This window comes from Cetorhinus maximus, chromosome 20 (assembly GCF_964194155.1).
Source record: "Cetorhinus maximus chromosome 20, sCetMax3.hap1.1, whole genome shotgun sequence".
In the NCBI taxonomy this organism is placed as follows: domain Eukaryota; kingdom Metazoa; phylum Chordata; class Chondrichthyes; order Lamniformes; family Cetorhinidae; genus Cetorhinus; species Cetorhinus maximus.
In genome coordinates, this window is record NC_135898.1 from 69,411,690 (window position 1) to 69,438,807 (window position 27,118).

At 39.3% G+C, this 27,118-nt stretch overlaps 1 protein-coding gene across 2 annotated transcripts; it reads left to right on the forward strand.

Moving 5' to 3' along the window:
- On the forward strand, positions 1-26,674 carry glrx3 (glutaredoxin 3). Of its 2 annotated transcripts, XM_078564898.1 has the most exons (11): positions 1-130; positions 7,264-7,372; positions 12,770-12,844; positions 15,029-15,200; positions 19,562-19,734; positions 20,551-20,612; positions 20,847-20,904; positions 21,615-21,667; positions 21,763-21,802; positions 24,261-24,353; positions 26,374-26,674. In XM_078564898.1, exons 1-11 carry the CDS (start codon positions 60-62, stop codon positions 26,428-26,430), a joined length of 963 nt encoding a protein of 320 aa, XP_078421024.1. In that variant the 5' UTR covers positions 1-59; the 3' UTR covers positions 26,431-26,674. The 2 variants fall into 2 exon arrangements, with proteins under 2 accessions (XP_078421024.1, XP_078421025.1); XM_078564899.1 differs by lacking the exon at positions 12,770-12,844.
- Positions 26,675-27,118: the final 444 nt, after the last annotated feature.

Here is a 27,118-nt window from a genome sequence, read left to right on the forward strand (position 1 = left end):
GTCAATCAATCCACAATCGCCGTGATCACTCGAAGCGCCACTAGTGCGGTCTAGTGATAATGGCGGCGGCGGTGGTGGTGGCGGCTGAGAGTGCGAGTCAATTCCAGGAGGTGCTGGATAGAGCCAAGAGGTAGGCCGGGAAGAGGGTGCCCCCATTGACGGAAAGTGTTGGCAGCGTCAGTCGGGATGATAGAGCCGGGGGAAAGGGCCGCCGTGCGGGCACTGATTCACACCGCGGAGCGAGGCCCAGGGGCTTCCTTGGTGCCGAGTTTATCAACAGAAGCCGGGGGGGGGGGGGGGGGGGAGGTTAGTAGGAAACCAGGCAGCAGCAGCACTTTGATGGCAGTGGTGGGAGTGGGCGAGGTGAAACTCAGCTACAGCAAGCAAGTTCCGCCGACCTCAGCACGTTGCTGCTGTTGCCTGCGGAGCGGGGTATGTGGGGGGATTGAAAAGAGCTTCATTGAAGGGGCCCCATCGGAATAATTAACGATGGTTTCATGTTTTTGATAAGAAGTGGGTCGCAGAGAAACTGGCAGTAACTTCCAACCATTAATAATGGCTCTCGTCTTCCCCCTGCACCTCCACCCGAACGCGTTTAAGCGGTTCAGTCGGGTGCATTGTTTGTATGGGCATTATTTGGAGTCATTAGAAGGTTGAAAGGAGTATTGGGCAGACAGTGCAACGAGGAGACTGCTCGGCCATTCACTTCGTATCCTCCGCAGTCGTCCCGATGTCATCTCCGATCCCAAGTGGGAAAGGATGTGGGGAAGCATGAAATGTAATTAGATGCTACTAAGCTTAGATTTAAAAGCCTGCAAAATATAGGGGAGTAAAGATTAACGGAGGCAGACATGTCACAAATCTTAAGGCCCTGGAAAGAACGAGATTTGGCATGACAAAATTACTGAGATTAATTACCCAAATTGTAGGTAATTTGCTAAAATTGTGGTCTCCTGCGATGATTTTTTTTCTTGTCTCATCTGGCTTTAGGCTTTACACAATTTCAATCAGCAGCATACTTTAGAGAGTCTTTCACTCATATTCTGCCTCTTGCAAACAAAGCAAGAATAAAGTATTCAGATGTTTAATCTTATAGTTAGTACAGAATACTCACCACTTGCCTGGATGAGTGCAGCTCCAACAACACTCGAAGCTCGACACCATCCAGGACAAAGCAGTCCACTTGATTGGTACTCCCTCCACCGCTGACACAGTGGCAGCAGTGTGTACCATCTACAAGATGCACGGCAGCAACTCACCAAGGCTGCTTCGAGATCATCTTCCAAACCCGCAACCTCGAACAATTAGGGCAGCAGATGCATGGAAACACCACCACCTGCAAGTTCCTATCTAAGCCACGCACCATCCTGACTTGGAACTATATCATCGTTCCTTCGCTGTCGCTGGGTCAAAATCCTGGAACTTCCGAGGAGCACTATTGGTGTACCCATACAAATGGACTTCAGTTCAAGAAGGTAGTTCCCACCTTCTCTAGGGGCAACAAATGCTGGCCGAGTCAGTGACCTCCACATCCTGTAAAAATAATGTGCTCAGCTCTCCAGTACTGTTCAAAAATAGTTTTATTTACAATATCAAATACAGGCTATAAGCAGCTATTAAATGACCAACTGGAAACTTTCTTACTCTTTGGCTAGCACAGTATAGTACTTTAAAACATACTGATGAGTCCAGAAACTGATATAGTTGTCGGGTGAAAATCGAGGGATATAATGCAACTAGAAATAATTTGCCTTTGTCTATATTCTGGATAATCACAAAATGAAGATGGGAAGAGAGGAGGAGAGCACGTTGGATGGTACATTTCCACTTTTGGAGAGACTAGTAGACAGTTCTGAGGAATACTGACTACAATATTGATAAAATGAAGTGAGAAAGATTGTTGGAAGGCTGAAGGTGAAGGTCGCTTTTTCTTAGCTCTTGTTTTGAAATGAAAGAGAAATGTTGAAGTACTTTCACCAAATAGAAAGTGGATCAGTTGCGATTTCCTCCAGTTAAACATTGAGAAGACTCAAGCTGTTACTTTCGGCCCCTGTCATAGACTGTACCCGTGTCAGCAATTCTATCCCCTGGTCACACTCTCAGGCTGAACCAGATTTATTTACAACCTTAGCATCCTATTTCCTCTTGAGCTGACCTGCTGACTCCATATCCTCTCCATTGCAAAGACCTACCTCTAACATCTCACCTCAGCCCACCTGCTGCTGAAACTTCATCCATGCCTTTGTCACTTCTAGGCTTAACTGTTTCAATGTTCTTGTCAGTCTCCCATCCTACCCTCTAAAATCTAGCTCATCCAGAAGTCTTACCTGTATACAATTCTGAACCAAGTCCTGCTCACGCAAGTCCTTGCTGACACTAGCTCCTCATCTCTCCAATACCTCAGTTTAAAAATTTCATCCGTAAATTTAAATTTCTTTGCAGTCTTGTCTTTCCCCATTTCTATAACAACCCTACAATCCACCAAAATCTCTCCTTCCCTCTGGTCTTTTGTGCATCCCCCTCGTCCCTTTGCCCCATTATTGGTGGCTGTACTTTCAAATATCTGGGTTCCACACTCTGCAATTCCCTCTCTAAACTCCCTCTTCTTTCAGACCCTCCTTAAAAAGTTTTAGGAGGACCTAAACTTTTGCTCATTCCTCCTAATACTACTTCCACTCAGTGCCCATTTTTGTCCTTATGCCCTGGAGACATCCTTCTACATTGAAGGTGCTATTTTGGTCTAATCTGTTGAAAGTTACATTCTAACATTTGCCCCTGCATCCTTTATTTAAATAGATTAACATTATATACAAGCAGACTAAGTGTCCTATGACCAAAACAGGTGTCTTTATCCTAAGTAACCCAAGTATATTTATTAACACTCAAATTATGGCACATTGATCATCGTCGGTGACCATTAAGTTCTCCTGTCACCCTAAACGATGAGAAACAAACATCACTGGACCAGTGCACCAACTGCAACTACTATTGAGATTATTTTACAAAGTAAAATGATGCATTGAAACTAACAGATTCTGGTAAGGAGCTTTTTGTTATATGCAGACTGAATTAATTGCTTTAAGAGTCTAGTTCTTCCAACTTCTCTTGGCAAATGTTTACAAACACACAGTATTTAGTCATGACAGTGGGATTCTGTTTTTTGGTGGAAAGATTGCTGAACTAAACTACAGTTATACTCTACCTCTTATTTGGTCTCATATGCAAGTTTCAACACCACGCCCTTTGGGTCTTTAACCAAATTACTAACATACACAGTGAACAGAAGCGACCTCAGAACTTAATCTTGTGCACACTCACTTTCAACTCTGGTTAGAAGGAAGGAAATAAAATCAATTTTTAATTCTGTTTGCTATCCTCTCCCAATTTGATACCCCTTAATCTTCACTAGTCAGAGGCTAGGAATCTTGCGGCGAGTAACTCACCTCCTGACTTCCCAAAGCCTGTTCACCATCTACAAGGCACAAGTCAGGAGTGTGATGGAATACTCCCCACTCGCCTGGATGAGTGCAGCTCCCACAACACTCGAGAAGCTTGACGCCGTTCAGGACAAAGCAGTCCGCTTGATTGGCACCACATCCACAAACATTCACTCCCTCCACCGCCGACGCACAGTGGCAGCAGTGTGTACCATCTACAGGGTGCACTGCAGGAATTCACCAAGGCTCCTTCGACAGCACCTTCCAAACCACGACCACTACCATCTAAAAGGATAAGGGCAGCAGATAGGTTGGAACACCACCACTTGGAAGTTCCCCTCCAAGTCACTCACCATCCTGACTTTACTGTTGCTGGGTCAGAACCCTGGAACTCCTTCCTAACAGCACTGTGTGTGTGTACATAGACCACATGGACTACATGTTCAAGAAGGCAGCACAACACCACCTTCTCAAGGGCAACTAGGGATGGGCAATAAATGCTGACCTAACCAATGAAGCCCACATCCTGTAAATGAAGTTTAAAAAAAAAACTAGCAGCGTGGCACCTAGGCGTACCTAAAGACCATGTACATTATATCCACTGCATTTTCCAAGCAACCATGTCTGTTAACTTCTCAAAGAATTTTGAGGTTTATCGAACACAATTGAGAGCCGTCTTTCCTGAGCTAAGGACACACGTCTACTCTGGTAGCCAGGACTATTTATTGAGTCAGATTTCCCTTGCTCCTGTCCTCACCTCGTGTTGCCAGCCCTCCAGGATTGTCCTGGAGTCTCCAGAATTAAAAATTAACCTCCTGGACATGGCTAAGAGCAAGCAGGGAGGAAGATCATACTGACCTTCAAAGCGTTTTTTTTCAGTATCCTTGAAAACTTTTCTTTATTAGTTATAAAAATATTGCAAATGGTGAGGAAAAACTGGGCAGGGTCATTGGAGGCAGGAGATCATTTGATGAAACCTCCAGGAAAATATCCAATCAGAGTTGGCAACCCTATCCTCACCCCTTACACCAAACAATGATAAGGTCCCCTTGTCCTCATGTTCCACCCCACCAACCTCTCTGCATTAGACATATCATCTACCACCATTTCTGTCACCTCCAGTATAATCCCATCACTCAGCACATCTCCCATTTGCCTCTCAGCTTTTCAAAAAGCTACTCCCTCTGTGATACCTTGTTTCACTATTTTATCATACTTCCAAGGATTAGCAATTGCTTTCAGATTGCTACTCTGCTTTTCTTTTGCACTAAGATGAAACTCTGCATTTCTGCCCGGATTTCCAAAGCAGGCCTCTTCAGAAATGCGGAATGTACCTATCCTTTGAGTCCTTCTTCGTAGTGCAGGATCACCAGGGGAAGCTAAGTCACATTACTAGCTGCTGTATTCTGGTAAGCCTTCATTCACTAATACATTGAAAAAGTTTGGAACACGTGTTAATGAATGAGTGTGTGAGGTAAGTAGGTAGGGTAGCAAGGTGGTGAGGCTTGAGTCAGAGGGTTGAAAGTGAATCAAAGGGTTGGGGGCGGGGTGGGGGAGGTGGTGGATGGCGAGTTATATAGTTACCCAGGAGTTTGACATGATTTTTTCCTGTCTAACATTTCCTGGTTAACTATCCAGGTAACTTTAGTTGGAACCCTCTGAAGTCTCTGACTCTAACTCAAGAGTTGGAGACTTTTTCAGAGACTCCCAGGAGCAGGGAAATTGGTCGTTGAAAGTTGAAACTTCCAGGGCAATTCCTGTGGAGTCCTTGCATTGGGAAGAGTCACGTAGCACATCCTCCAGGGTATGTCCGTTCTCCAAACATATGGAGACCCGAAGATCTGGGCCACCATGTTCTTGTCAGGGTGGAGTCAGAGGGTCAGGTCAGGGGTGGGTTGGTAGGGAATCGGGGGTTGGGGGGTGGGGTTGTTGGTGGTGAGTTGCATAGTTACCCAGGAATTAGACTAGGTTTTTCCCTGTCCAAACATTTCCTGGGTAATTATCCCTGGTAACTGAATTGGAACCCTCTGAAGTCTCCAGCTCTAACTCGCAGACTTTTTCAGAGGGTCCTGGGGAGCAGGTGAATTGCCTATTGGAAGTTGAAACTTCCTGAGCAATTCATGCAGAGTCCTTGTGTTGGGACATCTGAGGAGTCCCGTAGCACATCCTCCGGGGTACGTCCAATCTCCAAGCATCCAGAGACCCAAAGACCTGGGCTACCGTGTTCTCACCTTCCTCTGACAGTTACAACACCTGTTCAATCACCACCTCACACACCACTGTCCAGATTTCCAAACAACCCTGCAGATGAGAACAATTTACTTGTACTTCCTGCATTTTAGTTAGTATACTGTATTTACTGCTCACTTTGTTCTACTGTACATTGGGGAGCCGAATGCTGATTATGTGACTGCTTTGCTGACCACCACTGATTGAAATGTGATCCCTGAGCTCTGTTGCTTGTCAATTCAGCTCTGTCCTGCTACCACTCTGAACATTCTGTCTTTCATCTCCTACAGTGTTTGAATGATGCTCAATGCTTTTTCTATGTGGCATTTTCAGGTTTTCTGATTTTAATATTGACATTAACAACTTGACCTTATGGCTATTTTCTCTAGCAGAAGTTGTTTGTTTCCTTCTCTGTTCCACTTTTTCCCCCCTCCTGATACCCCTTCCCTCATCCTCTTCCATCCTGGGGTCCAATTATCCATTGTCTTGTACAACTTGACATGAATACTGCAGATAAATCACTAAAATCTAGGGTGTGTATAAAAACTAATTTAAAAGGCTAATATATTAATCTTCATACCAAGTGGACTGCAATAAGGAGGAGTGCTGCAGCTGTATAAAATTGTAAAAGCGGAGTAATACATTCAACTATGGGCATTGCACCTCAGGAAGGATATATTAGCTAACTACACCCTGTGTAATGCAGATACACCAGAATGTTAATAGGGTTAAAAGAGTTACATTAAGAGGCCAGGTTGCATAGTCTAGACTTGTATTCCCTTCAGTATAGAAGATTAATGTGTGATATAGTTGAGGTGTCTAAAATATTAAAGGATATGATAGAGTAGATAGGGAGAAATCTTATTCTCTGGTGGGGGAGCCCAGAACAAGGGAGTCTAACCTTATCTTGTCTGAATGGCTAGCTCTAATGTTGTCAGGAAGCACTTCTGCACTCAGAGTAATGGAAATCTGGAATTCCTCCTCCTCTTCTCCCACACCCCCCCGCCCCCAGCCCCAACAAAAGCTGAGATTGGTTCCATATCCCATTGTGAACAAACGCAGCTAATGTAAAGGTCAACCATGATCTAAATAAATGGTGGAACTGACTCAGGGCACTAAATGGCCCACTTCTGTTCCTGTGGTTTTGGCTACCCATGTGCAATGACATGGAAGATCAACTAGCACAGAATAATGAATGGTTGGGAATGCAATGTAAAAATTCTGTAGTCCGGAGGGTAACCCTGAAGATACAACCATTGACAGATACACCTTGGTCATTAATCCTGATCGTATATTACATAATTATTGCTGGTTATGTTGAGGTTTAATGTAACATTGGATTTCAAGAAGTCAAAATGACGAAGATAAATCTATGGCAATGTAGCTTGTCAGTAAAGGTTAAATAAAATGTCCAGGATTGTTGTTTTGTATAGAGTTGTTAGAAAGCTTGCTTTATTGATTAAGATTAGACTTGAAACTCTGCATACATTTATGTGGTGTAGTTGTGAGTTTCAAAATATTGACAAATGAGTTCCAAGATCTGACCACCTAATGTCTGGACATTAAAGTTTATTAAAAAAAAACTTTCCCTCTTTAGGTCACTGGTTGTGGTACATTTTTGGGCAACATGGGCTCCACAGTGTTTACAAATGAATGACGTGATGACTGAACTGTCCAAAGAATATCCACATGTTACATTTGTAAAGGTAATCTTCCTAATTAATCTGTTGAATTGTTTGCAATGTAACTATCAATAAGTGATGCACATGATGAGTGACTAACAAAGGGATTAGAAGGTGGAAAAATAAAATTTATCTGTTTCCACTGTGGAGTTCTCCTGGGGAAAATGGAAATTTTTGGTATAAAACATTCATCTTTATAGTTTTGATGGAATGCTCATAAAACAACTTACAAATGCTTAAACAAAGAAGCATTTAGAACTCTTATTATAGGCTTACGGAATCATAGAAATTTATGGCATAGAGGCCATTTGGCCCACCATGTTTGTGTTGGCTGAGAAACAGCTATTTGGTCTAATCATAATTTTAAGCTCTTGATGCCAAACTTTGTAGGCACTTCATATGCATTTGCAAGTTTTTTTTTAATGTGATGAACGTTTCTGCTTCTACCACTTTCAGGCACTGAGTTCAAGATCTCTGTCATAGAATTATACAGCACAGAAACAGGCCCTTCAGCCCATCATGTCCATGCTGTCCATCAAGCACCTATCTATTCTAATCCCATTTTTCAGCACTTGGCCCATAGCCCTATGTGCTATGGCATTTCAAATGCTCATCTAAATACTTCTTAAATGTTATGAGGGTTCCTGCCTCTACCGCCCCCACAGGCAGTGTGTTCCAGACTTCAACCACCCTTTGGGTGAAAGAATTTTTCCTCAAATCCTCTCTAAACCTCCTGTCCCTTACCTTAAATCTATGCACCCTGGTTTTTGACACCTTTGCTAAGGAGAAAAGTTTCTTCCTATCTACCCTATCTCTGCCCCTCATAATTTTGTATACCTCTATCAGGTCCTCCCTCAGCCTTCTCTACTCCAAGGAAAACAACCCTAGCCTATCCATTCTCCCTTCATAGCTGAAACGCTCCAGCCCAGGCAACATCCTGGTGAATCTCCTCTGCACCTTCTCCAGTGTAATCACATCCTTTAGATAGTGTGGCGACCAGAACTGCTCACAGTACTCCAGCTGTGGCCTAACTTTTTATACAGCTCCAACTTAACCTTCCTATTCTTTTATTCTATGCCTCGGCTAATAAAGGCAAGTATCCCATATGCCTTCTTAACTACCTTATCTACCTGTGCGACTGCCTTCAGGGATATATGGAAATGTACACCAAGGTCCCTCTGATCCTCTGTACTTCCTAGGGTCATACCATTCATTGTGTATTCCCTTGCTGTGTTAGTCCTCCCAAAATGCATCACCTCGCACTTCTCAGGATTAAATTCCATTTTCCACTGCTCTGTCCATCTTATCTGCCCATCTTACCAGCCCATCTGTATCGTCCTGTAATCTAAGTCTTTCCTCCTCACTACTTACAACACCACCAATTCCTTGTCATCCTCTGGGTGAAAATAATTCTCCTTAACTCCTCTCTAACCTATCTGCCAATTACTTTAAATCTATGTCCCCTGATTATTGACCTCTCTGCTAAAAGAAATAGGTCCTTCCTCTCCACTTTATCTAGGTCTCTCATAATTGTATACGTCTTAATTAAATCTCCCCATAATGCCTGTCACAACCCCAGCCTATCCAATCTTACATCATAGCTAAAATTCTCCAGTCCTAGCAAGATTCCTGTAAATCTTCTCTGTAGTCTCTCTTTTTCCCCTGCTCTTTTCTGAAATGTACTAAAGGGAATCAGGATTGGTATGTTTCCTCCCTAGTACAAGGATGATGGACATCAATGATCTTAGAGAAGGTTGAATGAGTAACCACTATTTGTAGCACATTTTAAAAAGAGTGACATTGATAGGATTGAGAATGATGCATGCAAGGAGTTTGATCTGTCAGTCAGCAAAAGATTTGGCAGCTGGGCACAGGATTAGAAGAGTGTTTTGTAGGGTTTGATATTTATGGGACATTGGGACCAGTTTTGGAACAGTAAGTGATTGTCCAGAAAAATGAACCCTATTTGAACTGTCTCCTATGTTCCAGCATCAAGAATAGACAGCTATGGTTGTACATTAACATACAGTAAAGTCTCACCATTTGTGACTCCGTGAATTCACTTACCCACACTTTTTACTTTGCTCACGCTATGGGTGATGCTGTCTACAATGCTCGCTTATCCGTGGTTTCTTCTCTCTCCTTTTCCCGGGGAGAAGGCAGCCAAGACAGAGCGTCCAGAGCTACAATAACGGCTCTATTCAATTTTAAATCTTCACTAGCATCTAACCTAAATCTATGCCTATGTGTTTTTTAAGCCTGCCTCCTAGTTTTCCGATCCTTATAATTCTTAACTAGCCCTTTAGAAAGAATTCAAGGAACCCATGCACGTTGCATGCTTTGGTAATCTCTTGCCAAGAGCAATGACACTATGCTCAGAGGCTCCCCTGTCTGTCCTATACAGGTACTGCATCACATTTTTGCTAGAGTGTCAGTACTGCCCTCGCATGGCTTGAACAGATCTAACTGAATCCCATTCAAAAACATGTTCCCCCTTCACGATTTCACCGTTTGTGAGATATCGTGGGAACGTAACCCCTGTGAATGGGGGTATTTTACTGTAATAAACTCAAAGGAGTTGAATGGAGATACTTAAATGATATAGGAAAATGGTTAAGAATAATTCTTTGAAAACACAAAGCATTCTGAAGTAATAAACTTAAATGAGTGGGGAGTCAGAACTAAGCTTAATAATATAGGGTAGATAGAACTAAAGTTAATTAGAGCCTTTGTGAAAGATAATAGCTGTGTGAATGGTTTAGAGTTGGAATATTTATATGCAAATGCACATAACTTTTAAAAAAATAAATCGGCAGCCTGCCCACCATGTTTAATTAAATAATCGAGGGTCAATTGGGCTCGTTGACCCTGATAATGCACTGCCCATGCCATTATATGGTTGGCATGAGTAAGCCATTTTTTGAAAAGAATGTTTTTAAAAGGGAAGTGAGGGGCGGAAGTCCCACATTGCACCAACATATTCCACCTGCAATGTAATATGGCTGCAGGGTGGGCTGGCGTGGAGCGAGTCGGCTCCATGCTAAACCATGGGCGAGCATGTTACGGGGATTGTGAGCCGTCGGCCAGCAAAAATGGGAATTTATATTTCTGTAAATTTTCAGGAGATAGAGCAAGAGAAAAGGGAAGAGTGCTTGCCTTGGTAATTAAGGCTCTGATCACAATCATAGAAGGGATAGTTTGTATGGATGGTGATAGAGTCTGTGTGGATTCAATTGATAAATAATGGGCGGTGCCATGTTTAGAGTGCACAGTAAACCATAGAATAATGGGAAGAAAATTATGACTGGGATTTGTTGGGAATGTAGAAAAATTTGCAGTGCTAATAGCAGAGGACTTTATCCTACGATATCAAATGGTCACATTCAAATCCTCCTTTCCAAATTTCTCCCATATACCTAACTAGAACCTTAGTGGTTCCATCTGTTTTGCTGCCTTGGATCTGCTTGTCTGACCTTACCTTATCCATGTAACACTGATGAAGTTGTGATGGAGTGCTGAGCATGCTTCATCACTTTATGCTTTCTTTCCCTCCTTGGTGGTGTAGGAAAACTTCCCTAGGCAAATGTGCCCCTCAGGATCTGGACAAACTATTTGGCTTTGCAACAGATAAGGATTTGCTGTATGCATGCTGAATTTAGCTGTGTCTTGTGTAGTAAGAACTGCAGCAGTTGTGAAATTAATTTTTTAAAAAATCTGTCAGTTTGTAGGCTGGCATCAGATTGTTGCAGAATCCTAACTGGTTCACCGACATCCTTTGGTGAAGAGAATCTGCCACTACTATCTAGCCTGGGCTACACATGACACCAGATTCACCTTGTGATTGACTTTTAATGCCTTTAGGGATGAGCAGTAAATGTTGTCTTGTCTGTGTCACCCATACCCCAAGAACAAAAAGAAAATCAACCCCTTGATCATGAGAGTCTTTTTCTTGCAGTGAAATGTCTTGCTCTGTTGGGCCTTAGGGCAGAGTATGATATGTATAACTACAAATGACTACTGAGGGCGACACTTCTAAAATTTAAAAGGGAATTAGATAAAAATTTGAAACCGGAACATGTAAAAGGACACAGAAAGAAAACAGGGAAATTTGATTAGAACAGATAGTTGAACAGAGAGCACAGGCACATGGTTGAACAATCAATTATAATCTATGCTTCTGTGAAACTTGATATAGACCAATCTGTGGATCTTACATTTAATGTTCCAGCTACAATTTTTTATATCTATATTTCACATGCGCAAGAGATTAGGAAAAGGCAGAGTTCTTTAAATATTTCTGTTCTTTATTTGAGTTTTATTCCCTTGTAAAATATAATATTACATAAGTAGCACCTTAATTAGATAATATCAAAACTTGATGCATGCATAATTAGTCAGGCTAATATTGTCTGTCATCAAATGTAATCTAAGCCTTTACAGCTGCATTTTTTTGAAAAGAGGTGAGTAACAAACAAATAATTTTTAATGACTTTGTTACTAATTTTTAATATTATGAAATATGTAAATATTGATTACTTGATTGGACCAAGGCACAAAAATAGTGTTTAAATGTGCAAATAAACTGGGAAGTTTATTTATTTGCAAGCAGACAAGTGCATCTAAAAGTAATGTTTTGAAACTTTAACAATGTCCTGGCCAGTCTCTTATCCTCCATCCTCCACAAACTCTTAACTGTTTACAAAATGCATCATAATGCCAGATCAATTTTGTGCAATTTTGTTTACAACTCACTGTTTTCAGAATGATTCAGCTGTCTAACAATAAAGTTTAGCCGGTACAGAAATATTACTAAAAATAGGTATTTGGTTGTTGAAAGAATTGCAGTTTCATGTAACACATTACCTTGCTAATATTTCTGGCAGAGAAGAGAAGCAACCAAACATTTATAATTCATCTGGCAATTCATCTTTAAAATGTTCACTCTGGCTAAACTAAAATTTACTGTGTACCTTCATTACTATGCTACAAATTTCCATTATAGTTTATAGCCCCTTTGGATTTGTCAGGAGAACAAAATATATTGCTAAAGGCAGAAAACAAGTCTTGCCACATCTAGTAGTCAAGAATTTATAAGTCTTCAAGCGTTTGTACCTGAGTGACAATTAACAGATTTGAACATGTTTTTCAGTCAGATTTTCATTAGTGGCCTGAAGGCACTTTGTGAAATGTGTAGGAAAGTGAAACCTTCTAGCCTGTTCCATCATCATGAAATTTGTCTAAACTCTAAATCTTGGCGATTCTAGGAGTTGCATCAGTTTGAAGTTTTTTTTATATATTGTAATTTGTTTTGTCTGCAAAAATGTTTAACTTTTGCAGATATAATATTGTCATTGATATATAAAGAACATTAGTTGTTTAAGTTCAAATTTGAGATTAACTTTTGTTATGGAATTTTTATAGCTTGAAGCCGAATCTGTTCCAGAAGTATCTGAAAAATACGAGATTAGTTCAGTGCCTACTTTCTTGTTTTTTAAGGTAAGATTTTATTGTGGCATGGAATCTAAAATATCAGACCCTTTTGAAGAAGCAAAATGCTAGTTGGATTGCTTCTATTTTTAGGTTGCCATAGAGACCAGATTCTGAGCTGTCTGAATTTTACAGTGACAACCTTGACAAGGCTCGAAGTGCCTGTTTAAATAATTTATTGAGAGATCTGTCTTTGGAAATTTTTCTTGAAATCCAGTTTTATGACTTAACCCCTTACAGTGCAGAAATATTTGTATGCTAACTTTAAATTGTTACAGATTACAATTGACAAGTAGTTTTTGTAAGGATGTGATGAGTTGAGAAATATTTATCTTAATTTTAAAAAAAAAATTATTACATTAATTTTAAAAATCTGCTGGATTTACTGATGTGACCGTATTTTGTTTTATATGTTTTTGAAATAGGAAATTTATTCCAGAAATGAAAAGGTTGCGAGTTGATTAGCTTGCACCTTTTGCTAGTACAAGGATTTCTTCATATTGTAGGATTTAGAAAAGTTGGCAATTTTTTAAAAAAAATTACAGTATGATTTATATGTTGATTGACATTCAGCAATCTCCCTCCATTTGAATAGCATACTGCTTTGCTATTCTTCTTGCCAAAGTGGACACGTTCACATCCTCCCACATTATACTCCAATCCACAAAGTTTTGCCCGCTCACTTACCCTATCTATATCTCTTTGTAGACGTTTTACCTCCCCTTGACAACTTATTTTTCTACCTATCTTGTACCTTCGGCAAATTTAGCTACCATATGTTCGGTCCCTTTATTCAAGCCATTGGTATAGATTATAAATAGTTGAGGACCCAGCCTCAACTGATCCCTGTGGCACTCCACTTGTTACAGCTTGCCAATTGGAATAAGATCCATTTATCCCTTCTCCCTGCTTCCTTTTAGCTGACCAATCCTCTATACATGCTAGTGTGTTACCCCTTACATTATGTGCTCTTTTATCTTGTGTAGTAACCTTTGATGTGGTACCTCATCAAATGCCTTTTGGAAATCCAAGTACACCACATCCACAGATTCCCCTTTATGCACCTTGCTTGTTAAGTCCTCAAAGGACTCTAATAAATTAGTTAAACACGATTTCCCTTTCACAAAACCATGTTAGCTCTGCCTGATCCAATTATGATTTTCTAAATATCCTGCTATAACCTCCTTAATAATGGGGATTGAATGGATTCTAGCTGTTAGGCAACTAAGCAGATAGTTTCCTGCTTTCTGTATCCCTCCTTTCTTGAATAAAGCTGTTACATTTACTATTTTTTTCAATCTGCTGGGATCCTTCTGGAATTTTGGGAAATTTAGCCAATTATTCTACTATCTCTGCAAGCACTTCTTTTAAGACCCTAGGATGCATGCCATCTGGACCTAGGGATTTGTCAGTCTTTAGGTCTAATAGTTTTCCGAGCACTTTTTCCCTGGTGATGGTGATTATTTTAAGTTCCTCCTTCCCTATCACCTCTTGATTTCCACATATCTTTGGAACATTTTCTAAGTCTTCTACAGTGAAGACTCACTCAAAATACCTGTTCAACGCCTCTGCCATTTCCTTGTTTTCCATGATCAATTTCCTAGACACACACTCTGGGGAATTGAGAAAGCCTGCCTGGCCATTGAACCAGTCCCATTCGCTCATGGTACAATTGAGCATTTGTGATTCCTCATGCCCTTCACATGCCAGAAGCCCTGTATTTGTTGCTTAAAGTACTGATTTAATTTGGAGCTCTGACACTACTAGCTTTTTAAGTCTTTAGAAAATTAAATAGAGAATGTGTAGTTGAGATAAAAATGCTCAGGCCTGATGATGAGTCCACAACTGATGCCTTAATTTTATTTTCTCTTAGGCATTGATGGATCGTCTGTAAATTTCTATCTTTTTTTGTTCTGGTGCTGAATTTTAATAGCAACTAGAACTAGATTATGATGCTTACATTTTTATTACTATTCTCAATTTCCATATTGTATTGCATTTGTAAGCCATTTAAAATCACCAAAGTATTTGATATACCCGTGACCAAGTTAGCTGCCACAGCTGTGCTAATTATGTTTGAAGTAGTTTCTCTTGCTTGAAGTATAATTCTAATTGTTCATGTTTCAGTTTCACTGATTTTGCCTTACTCCATTTGTGGCTTTGATTTCATTAAAATGCATATGTTTGCTTCAGAACTGTCAGAAGATTGACCGAGTAGATGGTGCCCATGCTCCTGATTTAACTAAAAAAGTTCAGCAGCACGGTGAGACTGCCAAACAAGACCTGAATGACCAATTGAGAAAACTTCTAAATTCTGCACCTTGTATGTTATTTATGAAGGGAACTCCTCAAGAACCTCGATGTGGTAAGGGCCATTCTATTTTTAAAATGTAGCTGAGGGGTTTCATAAATTTTTACAACCTCTTTCAAATGCCAGGAATACCGTTTTATTCATAATAAAATGATTAAAAACTGACTTCCTACATATTGGATATACTACATGTAAAATTGTTAAGCCCTACTTAAAATAAAACCTAATAATAATAATACTTTACACATCTGTAAAATCACAATCAGTTTGATTTCATGTAGCTAGTATTGATTAACATAATGCTTCTAAAGTACAATTAGAGAGTAGAAAGCAATCATTGTTTATATTCAGAAGTAGAATGCTACCATTCCATTTTTATCATATGAAATGGCAATTCATTATCGTATATATAAAGAAACACTTGCATTTATATAATACTTTGCATGGCCACCAGATGTCTTAAAGTGTTTTACAGCCAATGAAGTTTAGTTGAAGTGTAGTCACTGTTGTATGTCGGAAACACGGCAACCAATATGTGCACATTACCACAGGTGGTAATGTGTTAATGATCAGACAATCTGTTTTTGTAATGTTGATTGAGGGATAAATATTGGCTAAGAAAACAGGAATAACTCCCCTGCTGTTCTTCAAAATACCTGCACTTAGAGTGAAAATGGGTCCATGGTTTAACGTCTCATCTGAAAGACAAAACCTCTGACGTTGCAGTATTCCCATCAATACTACACCAGTGTCAGCCATGACTTTTGTGTTCAAGCCCTGGAGTAGGACTTGAGCCCACAACTTTCTGACTCAAAGGCAAGAGTGCTACTAACTAAGCCACAGCTGATACTAAACATTAAATGTAAAGCATTCTACTGAAATTTTCTTTGCCTATTAACACTGGCTATGTCTGTTTGCTAATCTAGAGTACCTTATTTAATTTTGTGCATGGTCTAATGAAATGATTTTTTTTGTTTCAAGTTACCATTGGCTGTTCAGAGTTTATTGTTCTGAAAGTCTGAAATTTTTCTTTGTTTGGATAAACATAATGCTGACCATATTTTAACTCCATATTTCTAATTTAATTTGTCAATTAAATAGTGTATATTTATTCCAATTTTGCTTAAAAAAAATAATGAGGCTAAGTCTTTCCCTTTTTCTACCAAAAAGTCGGTAGTAAAACAATTCTCAACCAAATTGAATATGCACAAGTTTTTAAGTCTGGCTCAAAGTTGATAGTCTTAGGAAAAAAAGTGAGATAAATTAAAGTCCATTACAACCAATAGTCTGTGATTTTTTTTTTGTGTTTGCATATAGAATGTAAACTCCTGTAGGAAAAATATATTTTAGCTATTTACAATGGCAAATGTCTTCATTCTCTGAAACATGATCCAAACAAATTCCCTTTCCTATGTGATATGCATGTAAATTTTCAGCATTTTTTATGTGTGCAGCATTTCAACCCTTGTGCTAGCTTGTTAATAATTCGCATAAAATCAGTTTCTTTTAATGGCTGTTGTGTTAATCAGATTAGTTGGAAAGTGAGAATGGAGGTTGTTAGACTTGCTTATTGGTTGCAGGACGTGACTTGCATCTGTCGGAAATAATGAGATTGACTTTAAGAGAAACTCATGGCTTCTTAGAGTCATAGTTTAGTTATTCTAAGAGCCATTGAAAGGTTACAGCACAGAAGAAGGCCATACATGTATGTGTTCTGAAAGAAATACATATATATCTAGATAATAAAGTTCTACTTTTAAAAATACCCATTTTCCTTAAAGAAGTGTTGAGGAATGTGCTTTGCTATTATTTTATATGAAGGTTTATTTTCTTTGAAATTGAAGTCCGTAGGAATCTGGGGCGGGCAGGGAGAAGCTCTCCACTGGATGAAGTCATACCTAGCAGAAACAAAGATGGTTGTTGGAGGCCAATCATCTCAACCCCAGGAAGCTGCTGCAGGAGTTCCTCAGGGTAGTATCCTAGGCCCAACCATCTTCAGCTGTTTCATCAATGACCTACCACCCCCCCCTTGCCCCGCCCCCAATCATAAGGTCAGAAGTGGGGATGTTTGCTGATGGTTGCACAATATTCAGCAACATTCGCGACTCCTCAGATACTGAAGCATTCCATCTGCATCAAGACCCGGACAACATTTGGGCTTGGCTGATAAGTGGCAAGTAGCATTCACGTCACACAAGTGCCAGGTAATGACCGTTTACAATGAGAGACATTCAGTGGCGTTACCATCACTGATCTCCCACTGTCAACATCCTGGGGGTTACCATTGACCAGAAACTGAACATGACCAGCCATACAAATACTTGTAGCTACAAGAGCAGTCAGAGACTGGGAATTCTGAGGCGAGTAAACACCTGACTCACCAAAGCCTGTCAGCCATCTAGAAGGCACTAGTCAGGAGTGTGATGGCATACTCTCCACTTGCCTGGATAAGTGTGGCTGCAACAACACTCAAGAAGCTTGTCACCATCCAAGACACAGTATTCTGCTTGATTGGTACTCCTTTCACCACCGTTAACATTCACTCACTCCACCACTGACGTACAGTGGCAGCAGTGTGTGCTGTATAAAATATGCACTACAGCAATTCACTAAGGTTCCTTTGACAGCATCTTCCGAACCCACAACCTCTACCAGCTAGAAGGACAAGGGCAGCAGATGCATGAGAACACTATCACCTGCAAGTTTCCCTCCATGCCACACACTATCCTGACTTGGAACTATATCACTGTTCTTTCATTGTTACTGAATCAAAATCCTGGAATTCCCTAACAGCACTGTGGGAGTACCCACATCAGATGGACTGCAGCGGTTCAAGAAGGCAGCTTCCCGCCATCTTCTCAAGGACGGTTAGGGATGGGCGACAAATGCTGGCCTTGCCAGTGATGCCCACGTCCCATGAAAGAAAACGAGCTAATATCTGCCAGTGTTTTCATGTCAATACATTGTTCAAATGCAGTTCGAGCATACCTGTTCCTGAACTTGTGGAGAGTTGAAGTAAATTTCCCTCCATTAAATTTTGACACATTCCTATATTTAAGTTTTTCACTATGTAGTACAGTATCACGAGCCTGTGTGCATGTGTGTGCGCACAGCACCCAGTGAAGTCCTTTATCATTCAGTCGTATGGTAGTACAGAGCTTGAATATTGTTGAAAAGAGAGATGTGATGCCAAAGCTTTTCGGCTTGCATTCATCAGGGCAATGCAAGAATGCCAGATTTCAAATGATCACAACAAGTTATGCTACAGAAGAAAAGGGTGCTCATTGACTGGCAAGTCAATTCTGATGAATTGAGGCCTCAGCAAGGTACCTCTGCTACCATGTCGTGACCAGGGAGACAGCTTGTTAAATTCATATTAGAGGGATCAAAATCCGCCAGGACTGGCAATAATCAAACAGAGTGAAAAAGAAAACAAGTGCCTGCTCCTGCAAATCATGTTGCAGTGTCCCTTATTTTTGTTTACTGTTTGCGATGTGTAATGCTAATTACTTCCAGAATAAGAACGTTTTGACATAGTCAAAAGAGCAGTGGAAGTTAGAAGTTACAGGGGGCCAGAAGTGGACAAACAATAAATACGTTCATGTAACAGTCCCCTGTCCACTATTGCTGTGACAATGTTAGCCAGTTTATTTTTAGTTGGTTAATATCACTGTTAAATTAATGTATGAAAAAATGTCAAAGCAAGAAAGAAATGGTTAATCCTCAAAATTATCCTTGAGATCTTTTCTCCTTTTTTGAGCCAACTTAGTATTTAAAGTTTTTTATTTTCCTTGTCCTAATTATTTTAATTATGTGGTACTTAATGATTTTTTAAAAAATAACATGTACCCTGAAAACATACAAGCCTCCCAGCATAGTTTCCTCTTTCCATAACTCCATTGGGAGTACAAGTCAAGGCCCCAAAATAGACCAGGACCCAGGAATGCCAGATCATAACCTTTCTTCATAGTTTTGAGTGCCTCGTGTGATGTAAGGATTCCCTAAACCAAAAGTCTTCACATCCTCGATCACAAGGAGACTTGTTTATGTGTAGAGGGTAACATAGCATAAGGCTTATTCACCTCCTGAAGGGCCCAAGTGGAAGTGTCTTGGACCTCCAAATAAGATCTATTTTTTTTAAAAAAGTATATTACTGACTCCCTTTATATGTGAAATGCAAGAGCTGAGCTCATTCTAATTAGGTGGCCACCTTGATCCCACATTAATGTTGCTGAGTCAGCCATGGTGGATGCGACCCCAGTACAGCCACTGGGGTCATGACCCCAATTAACTTCAGGTCAACTGACTTTATGCATGATAAAACATGAAAATGATACTGCTGCTAAAAATGGGCCTGAAAAGTTTTCTCATGCTTGCATCTATCCTTATCTGTTATATCTTGTTTTATTTGGCAGGCTTCAGCAGAAAGATTGTGGAAATTCTCAATGATCATGATATTCGTTTTTGCACCTTTGATATTCTTTCTGATGAAGATGTGCGTCAGGGATTAAAAGTTTACTCTAACTGGCCTACATATCCTCAACTGTACGCGAATGGAGAACTGCTGGGAGGGCTTGATATTGTAAAGGTTGGTACTGTAGTATTTGGGTGGTGTTGGAGAAAATATAAATGCTTTGCAGCTTGTTACTGAAACCAAGGGAACAGCTGATCTAAGAATTTTGGGTAGGATAAAATATAGCAATAGGGTAAGGGATAATTCGCCAAAGAATGAAGTTTGTACTTCTGCACAGCATTTCTGAAGTCCTTAGCTCAGAACAATATCTCGAGCAAACCATACAGGTAGCATAACTATAATTTCTTAAATAGATTACTAGCTGTTCAGGAGGGTAATTTGACAGAGATGTGTGTATTGAAAGGTAGTTGATTATTGCCTGAGAAGATGATCATGGTTTTAGACAATGGACAGGATATGACAAGAATGAAGCCATGATGGTGTACTTGTTCAGCAATCTGCCCAATGACCCTAAGGGTTGCAAGATACTCACTGAAATTCAGCTTAATGCCCTGAAATTCACGAGCTAAAGCGTGATGCCATAAGTAAACTGTAGAGGTCACAAGGATGACCATATATGGCCATAAAATTACTATAAAAAGTGAAAAAGCAGCTCTGACTATGTCAATTCAGGAAACAGTATCTAAACCAAGTCAAGTATCCCATGACAGAATTCGCAGTCAACTGCTTAATTACAGCTTGTATTAAAATAGGTATGATTAAACGCTTCTTAACTGTATTAATGTAGTGTCTAATTAAACTTGTCTTTTGACTAATAAAGCAATACGCTGAAATGGTATCTTACAAGCTGCTTCACCCCACAACTTAACAGCTACGATGCGTTTTTTACTTTTTAGACATCAATATTAATCCCCTAACTCTCTCTTCTAGGAGCTAGCTGAGACTGGAGAACTAGAAAAAACTTGTCAAGCAGAAATGGGACTGGAACATAGGTAAAATAATAAACATAGGTAAAATAATTTTTACAGCATTTATTGTTTTTTATTATAGTTTAAATAATGTTTGTTACTGCAGTGGATTTGATGTATCTTATACAGCAAGGAATACAATGAGCACAGATAATGTGAACCTATTTAGCTTAAAATATTCAACCTTGAATATGATACAAAACTTTCATAGCTACGTTCTGCAACAACAGTTGGTGTTCAACATCTTTGTATTTGTAGGTTGAAAGCACTGATTAATAAATCAAAAGTCATCCTGTTTATGAAAGGCAACAGAGCGGTAAGTACATTTTATTTTATTAATGAACAGCAGAAATTCAAGTAGTGATTTGTATCATTCATAAATATTTTGTATAAATATGTGTATCCTCTCAACTGACGGATGCCGGTGGTGTCATATATGGAACCTGTGTAAACCATGCCAGAAGAAAATTTAAATGCATGTATAATCTAGCCAGTGGGTCAAACACTCCTCGGTCCTGTTGTTGTTGCCGTGATGTAATCAAAAATAACCTTGAATCAGTGATTCTTGATTTGTACTTTTCCTTTTAGGGAGACTTTTTATCTCCAATATTCTTTGATGTGTGCTCTACCTGGCACGACCTGAATGCCACCCATATTTGCAGGTTCTGTCCATTTACATGGGCCTGACGATGCAATCTTAGTTGGGGTTCCAAACCTGAACAGGTGACAGAGTTACAGTTGTCTACATCTGAGAGGTGTACATCAGTAGCCAGAAGGCCTTGAACAAAGATCAGACTGGATACCTGTTGATGGGATGATGCCCGGGGTTGTGCAGGTGGCAGAGGAAACTGCTACTTACCTTGTTAGGCTGCCATTGCCTTGCTGCCTACATCTCTAAAACCTCCAATCTAAAGGGAACCAATAGCAAGGCTTACCACCAGCTTCTTTGGGGGCCCAAAAAGCATTTCAAGAGGAAGAACATAACCTTATTCACATTGTAAATGTTGTTTATAATTTTGTTCTTAGTTGGCGAAATGTGGATTCAGTCGTACTATTGTGGGATTGCTGAATGAAACTGGGTATGTATCAATATTTGAACTAAAAACATTTTGTATGAATTTAATTTTTTTGTTTTGTTTAAATTTGAACTTAACATTCTACTTTCTTAATATAGTGTTGAGTATGAAACGTTCGACATATTGGAAGATGAAGAAGTAAGTTCTGTTTCAATTCTAAGTTATTGTGTATGAAGTGAAAAGTATTAGAGATTTTTGTATTGTTTTGCAGTTCTGTGCATAACTGCATCAAACTTACCACTCTGATTGAAGTATTATTCACCTAAATGTCGGTTTTAGCTGTTCCACCCCCAGCACTGACATGTGGAAGATAGTCCCATTTGGTGATCTGAAGTAACAGTTGCATCACAATAGTGTGTAATAACCCAGATTGTACATTAAGATTCTCTGTTTGTCTATTTATTAACATTCCAAATCATTATGAAATGATGTGTGATCTGTAAGCTGAATCTCATTACAAACATTGAATGGATTGCAGCATTCCATCTCAATAAGTTGGAAACTTCTCTGTCAGCCTTTGTCAATGGGAATCTCCAGTTTAACAATGTCAGCATTTACTTGCATTACCTATTATACTTTTAGGTGGTGCCATAATTGGCATTTACAGTGCTTAAATGCCTGTTACAGTAACGTTGGATGCAAAACCCTTCACATGTACTGTGTTTTGGCCAGAGCCACCTTGCAGTGTTTCTGCAAAGCCACTGGGTGTCAGCAAAGAAATGTCATAATCATTTTCACATCATCAATGTGTGCTAGAAAGCAAATAATTTCATGCTATAAATGACCCTGAAATCTAAATGTGTTACAAAAACACATTCTCAATTTTACTAGAATTATAAAACAAATTGAGTTATTGATAAATCAGCTTAAACTTTCAACACTTTCACCCACAATCATTGTGTTTGTTACATATAACCCTGATCCAGCTGCTACATTTTTGAGGGAAAGATTAGATGTGGCCACTATAAATTGAAATTCTGTGCCCCTTTCCCCCAAAAGGTTTGGGCCATGGGCATGATTTCCTTTGCTAATAGAATTTCGGGGTTCCCCTCCATGAGATATGAATGGCTTAGGCTCCTTGGTAAGTATTTTCTCTCTGTCAGAGGTCTTGGTAGAATGCAAGATTAGATGTGTTGGATCTGCCCCTCTGCTTTCCCCCACCTTGGTCTAATCATTCCCACTCTCCAGCCTTTTTTGACCTGAATACTGCAGTTGATCTTGTCTCCTCATATATCACAGGTCATTGAATTTAAAAATCTCATTCAGGTAACACAGGAAGAAGTTTTTTTGTATGGGGTGCTGAACTTGTGTGTGGCATGTAAAAGAAGGACCCTGCATGAAAGCCAAACCAACTATTTTAGAATAAGTATTGTATAAATAAAAAATATTTCTGTACTGTTTCGACTGATTCAACACAGATATCATCAATATGAGTAACTTCTAGTGAAAGTTTTTGTGCAATTTTATGACCTTTTACAATAAGCAATAAGTTATTAAAAATAGTTGAAACTAAAACTAAACCTAATTCGATACATAATTCCACACCCCTATGCTGAAGCTTAGTTAGCATCAGGGAAGTGAGGCCCAGTCATCAAAAGGAAATATCAAAGCTGTATGACTTCAGTAATACTACATTTTACAACAGTACACATTATAGGTTGACATGAACTGACTCTCCCTCCCCAGTTTGTGTTTTTCTCTTTCTCTCCCCAGTTTGTTTTTTTGTTCTCATTCACTCTACCTTCACCAGTTGCACTCTGTTCAGTTTCCAACTGATTTTTCTTAGCCCTAATGCTGTCACCCTCACAACTGGCGATGTGTTCCAAATAGCAGGAGACCAGCAGGGCTCAGACAGTGCGGATTGGCTGCATGTCATGACAGCCATGGTAATGATCTTGAGCAAACTGTGCATGCAAGGGCCATTTTCCTGGAGTTGCCAGCAGCATTGCACAGGAGACCAGTCACCCATTCTGGTAGACTGCTACCAAAAGTGGGAGGGTTGGGACCTTAATCTATTCATGTGCTATCTTCACTTTAGCTCAATAGGCCCAATATTATTTAATTGTCACAAAGCATCACTATGGGAAACTTTAAACTGGTTATTGGTAAAATGATCAATAGAATGAGCCTGCTATATGAACTCGAGTAGATTAAGAAGCTGTTCTTACACACTCTACCCTTAGGGCACAGTAGAATTATAGGCTTCAAAAAGGGACTTTGAAGCAAATAACAGAAATGTTTTTATCGAGAGAGGATTGAGGAATATGCTGAGAAGAGGTTATTTGCCACTTTTTATCTATTCTCAAGACAGCTGCTTGTTTCTTTTACATAATCCTTAAGACTGCAAGTCTGCAAAATACTCTGTGACAAAGTTTGTCCCTAAGGTGCAAAATTTCATTATTATAAATTACTTCTCCAAACATCCTGCTGGTAGTTGAAACACCAGGGTAACTCCTTTGCATGTCAGAAAGATTTGATTGATTGACCTTACAACTGCTGAATGATAAAGCAAACTGTTTCACACTTATGTATTGGGCTGCTATTTAATTATTTGCTTAACCTTTCAGCAATTCATCCATACATGTTTTTTCCACAGGTAAGGCAGGGATTAAAAACATTTTCCAACTGGCCAACGTACCCACAACTATATGTGAATGGTGAACTTATTGGTGGACTTGATATTGTGAAGGTAACTTAATATATTGTTAAACATAAACTGGCAGGAGCTGCCCAGAATATCTCTCGCTTTATTGTTTCTGAGAAAAGCACTATAAACCTTTTCCTTCCAAGTGAGAAAGGAAGTACTTGCACCTTTCACAACCTCAAAATGTTCCAAAGTGCATTATAGCCAATTGGTGTAATGAAGACACTAGGCAGGCATTTTGTGCACAGTCTGTGCCACAAATAGCAGTGAAATAAATAACCAGGTCATCTGTTTCATCTAGTGATGTTGGTTGAGAGATAAATGTTGGTCAAGGGATCTGTTACATCAACTTTAGAGGGCAGATGGGGCATCAGTTTAATATATACCTATGGCAGTATAGCACTCCCCTGCTACTGAGGAAAAAATATTAACTGATTTCTACGATAAGTGAGTTTTATCATCTTGACTTGTTCTTTCTTCAGATCCTTTGTGATTTAGTTTATCTGTTAACAAAAAAGATTTTTTTGTTCTTACTGGGAGAAAACCACCCCCCTCCCCAGCACCCCCTCCCCCCAGTAAGGTAAAATATAATTAATCTGAAGTATTAATTTCCATCCTATTGTGTCCTTGAGAGAGTGTACATTTGAATCAGCTAACTGGAACTAGCTGTTGTTTCAACTCATTCCCTATGGGGATTTAATGAACAGAAAGAGGAAGAAGGCTGCCATATCTGCAGCTTAGAATGAGAGGAAAGTTCAACAAGGCATTAGTCAAATTAGTACACACAAAAAGAGAAATGGAAGAATTTGTAAGTTAATATTTGTTTAAACTTCAATAGTTCTTAACTCCTTGTAAAGTTTAAGGGAGAAAAATGCTCATCACACAATAGGATACCATGGTGCTTGAAAATTGCTTAGCAGTGGAGGTGGGAATCCAATTTGAAGTCCAAGAAAATAATGAGAGCAAGAATGTTGAGAGGGATGAGAACTGAAAGCATAATCGTTAAGTGTGTGACATCATAGTTGTGGTGAGACTGCAAAAAAGATGCGAAGAACGTTTGTGTTGAATAATGAAAGGATCAAAATTATTGTTGTAGCATTGAAGGGTATGGATAAGGTGAGGCTGTAGTGTTTGAACTATTACACTGCAAAGGGACTTTTGGGTTGTGACGGCTGGTGAGTGGAAAGATCAGCAAAAGAGTGATAGGATGGGTGATGAGCAAAGAAGATTGCAAATGAGAAGGAAGAGTAGTGGGAAAGAGAACACAACAAGGGACTCCAGAGTTAATGGAAATAGAATCAAAGACTATACCAACTACATAACTTAATCAGAAGTATATCATGCCTCACTCGTCAAAGGCTCAAATGCTCCAGAGTGGAATTCCATAGGCACTTTAAGGACATGTTTCATAATATTTTTATAATGGTTTGAACTGATTTCTCAATTTTTTTTTGCAGTAAAATTAAAATTTGTGCAAGTTAAATTCCTGTCTGGCCAGCGAATGGGCAGAACAGTAAAGGGACATTGACCCAAAGAAAAGTTGTAGCTGTTTGGAGATTAAAGTTTACGACAAAGAGCCAAAATGACATAAAATGTGTCTCACTGTTCTGATTTAATGTACTCCAGTTAACACAAAGCTTCTGCACAAACATTAGAATTGTGCTGTATTGTTTGAGGTTTTATTCCTTATGGAAGAAAATTAGTGAGACCTTTTTCAAGATATTTTTCATCAAACATTAATATTGTATCCTTGGGGTTGGAATTAATAACAGTATAATGGAGATGATTTTCAAACTTTTGTTCATATGTTTAGCACTCCAGGATCCTAATAATTGGTGCCGAAGGATGCACATAATGCAAAGTGCTTTCCTATTAGTATTTCTATGGGTGCAACTGAACTAGGCAACTTGCTGTAGAAGGTAAATTCAGAGAGTGGAGCTTGGAAAGATTTCCATGTGAATGCCATTTGCCTGGTGCATCATTGTAATATTTCAAGTGTCGCTGATGGATGTCATTGATGTGCACTCTGAGGCAACGCAATAAACATACAATTTTTTTTTTGCAGGAATTGGAAAAGAGTGGAGAGCTTCTTTCAATTTTAAAAGGAGAAAATGCCAGTTAGAATTTTACAAAGAACAACTGCCATCATCCTATTATAATATTTGTCTACTTTAAAATTTGATCATTGGCAATAATGTGGTCTAAAGTCCGGTAACACAATGTTGGATATAAATCATTTTTGATGTTCAAGCTTCTCTAATAATTCATGAATAACAATGTAACACAAAGGGAGCAAAATGCAAATAGACTAATACAATAATAAAATATTATACCTCTTTTATTACAATAATAAAACATTACTGCTATTTATGGTGTGACTTTTTATTGCACAGTGAGTATATGGAATTCTCACCTTTTTAAGCACGATCTGATGGAATAATTATTAGTTAGAGGGTCTAATTCTATATTTTGTGGGGTACATTCAAACTAAAAATGTGTATTTGGTGTATCCTGTGTAAATAATGGGCCCTGATTTCAGTTAAATTATTAAGGATCTTGAAAGAATAAAGAGGGGGTTGTAGCTTTGTTCAGGAAGACTTGGATAGAGTATATTGGCCTGCAGGATGGAGCTGAAGCAGTCTTGGGTATATGTAGATCAAGCAGTTGAAACTGAGTCAATCATTGATATCTGCTATTAATCTCCAGATCAAAGTGCTCTTCAGGACAAGTACTTTTGAACACAAATTAAAATTAGTAGGGCTGCAGAACCAGTCTGTTTTATAGAGGATTTTAATTACCTAATTTTTCAG

Coding starts and splice junctions, on each gene's coding strand:
- glrx3 (XM_078564898.1), top strand. CDS start 60: ATGGCGGCGGCGGTGGTGGTGGCGGCTGAGAGTGCGAGTCAATTCCAG. Junction 20,613..20,846: donor GAAATGGGACTGGAACATAG/GTAAAATAATAA, acceptor TTGTATTTGTAG/GTTGAAAGCACTGATTAATA. Junction 21,803..24,260: donor ACATATTGGAAGATGAAGAA/GTAAGTTCTGTT, acceptor TTTTTTCCACAG/GTAAGGCAGGGATTAAAAAC.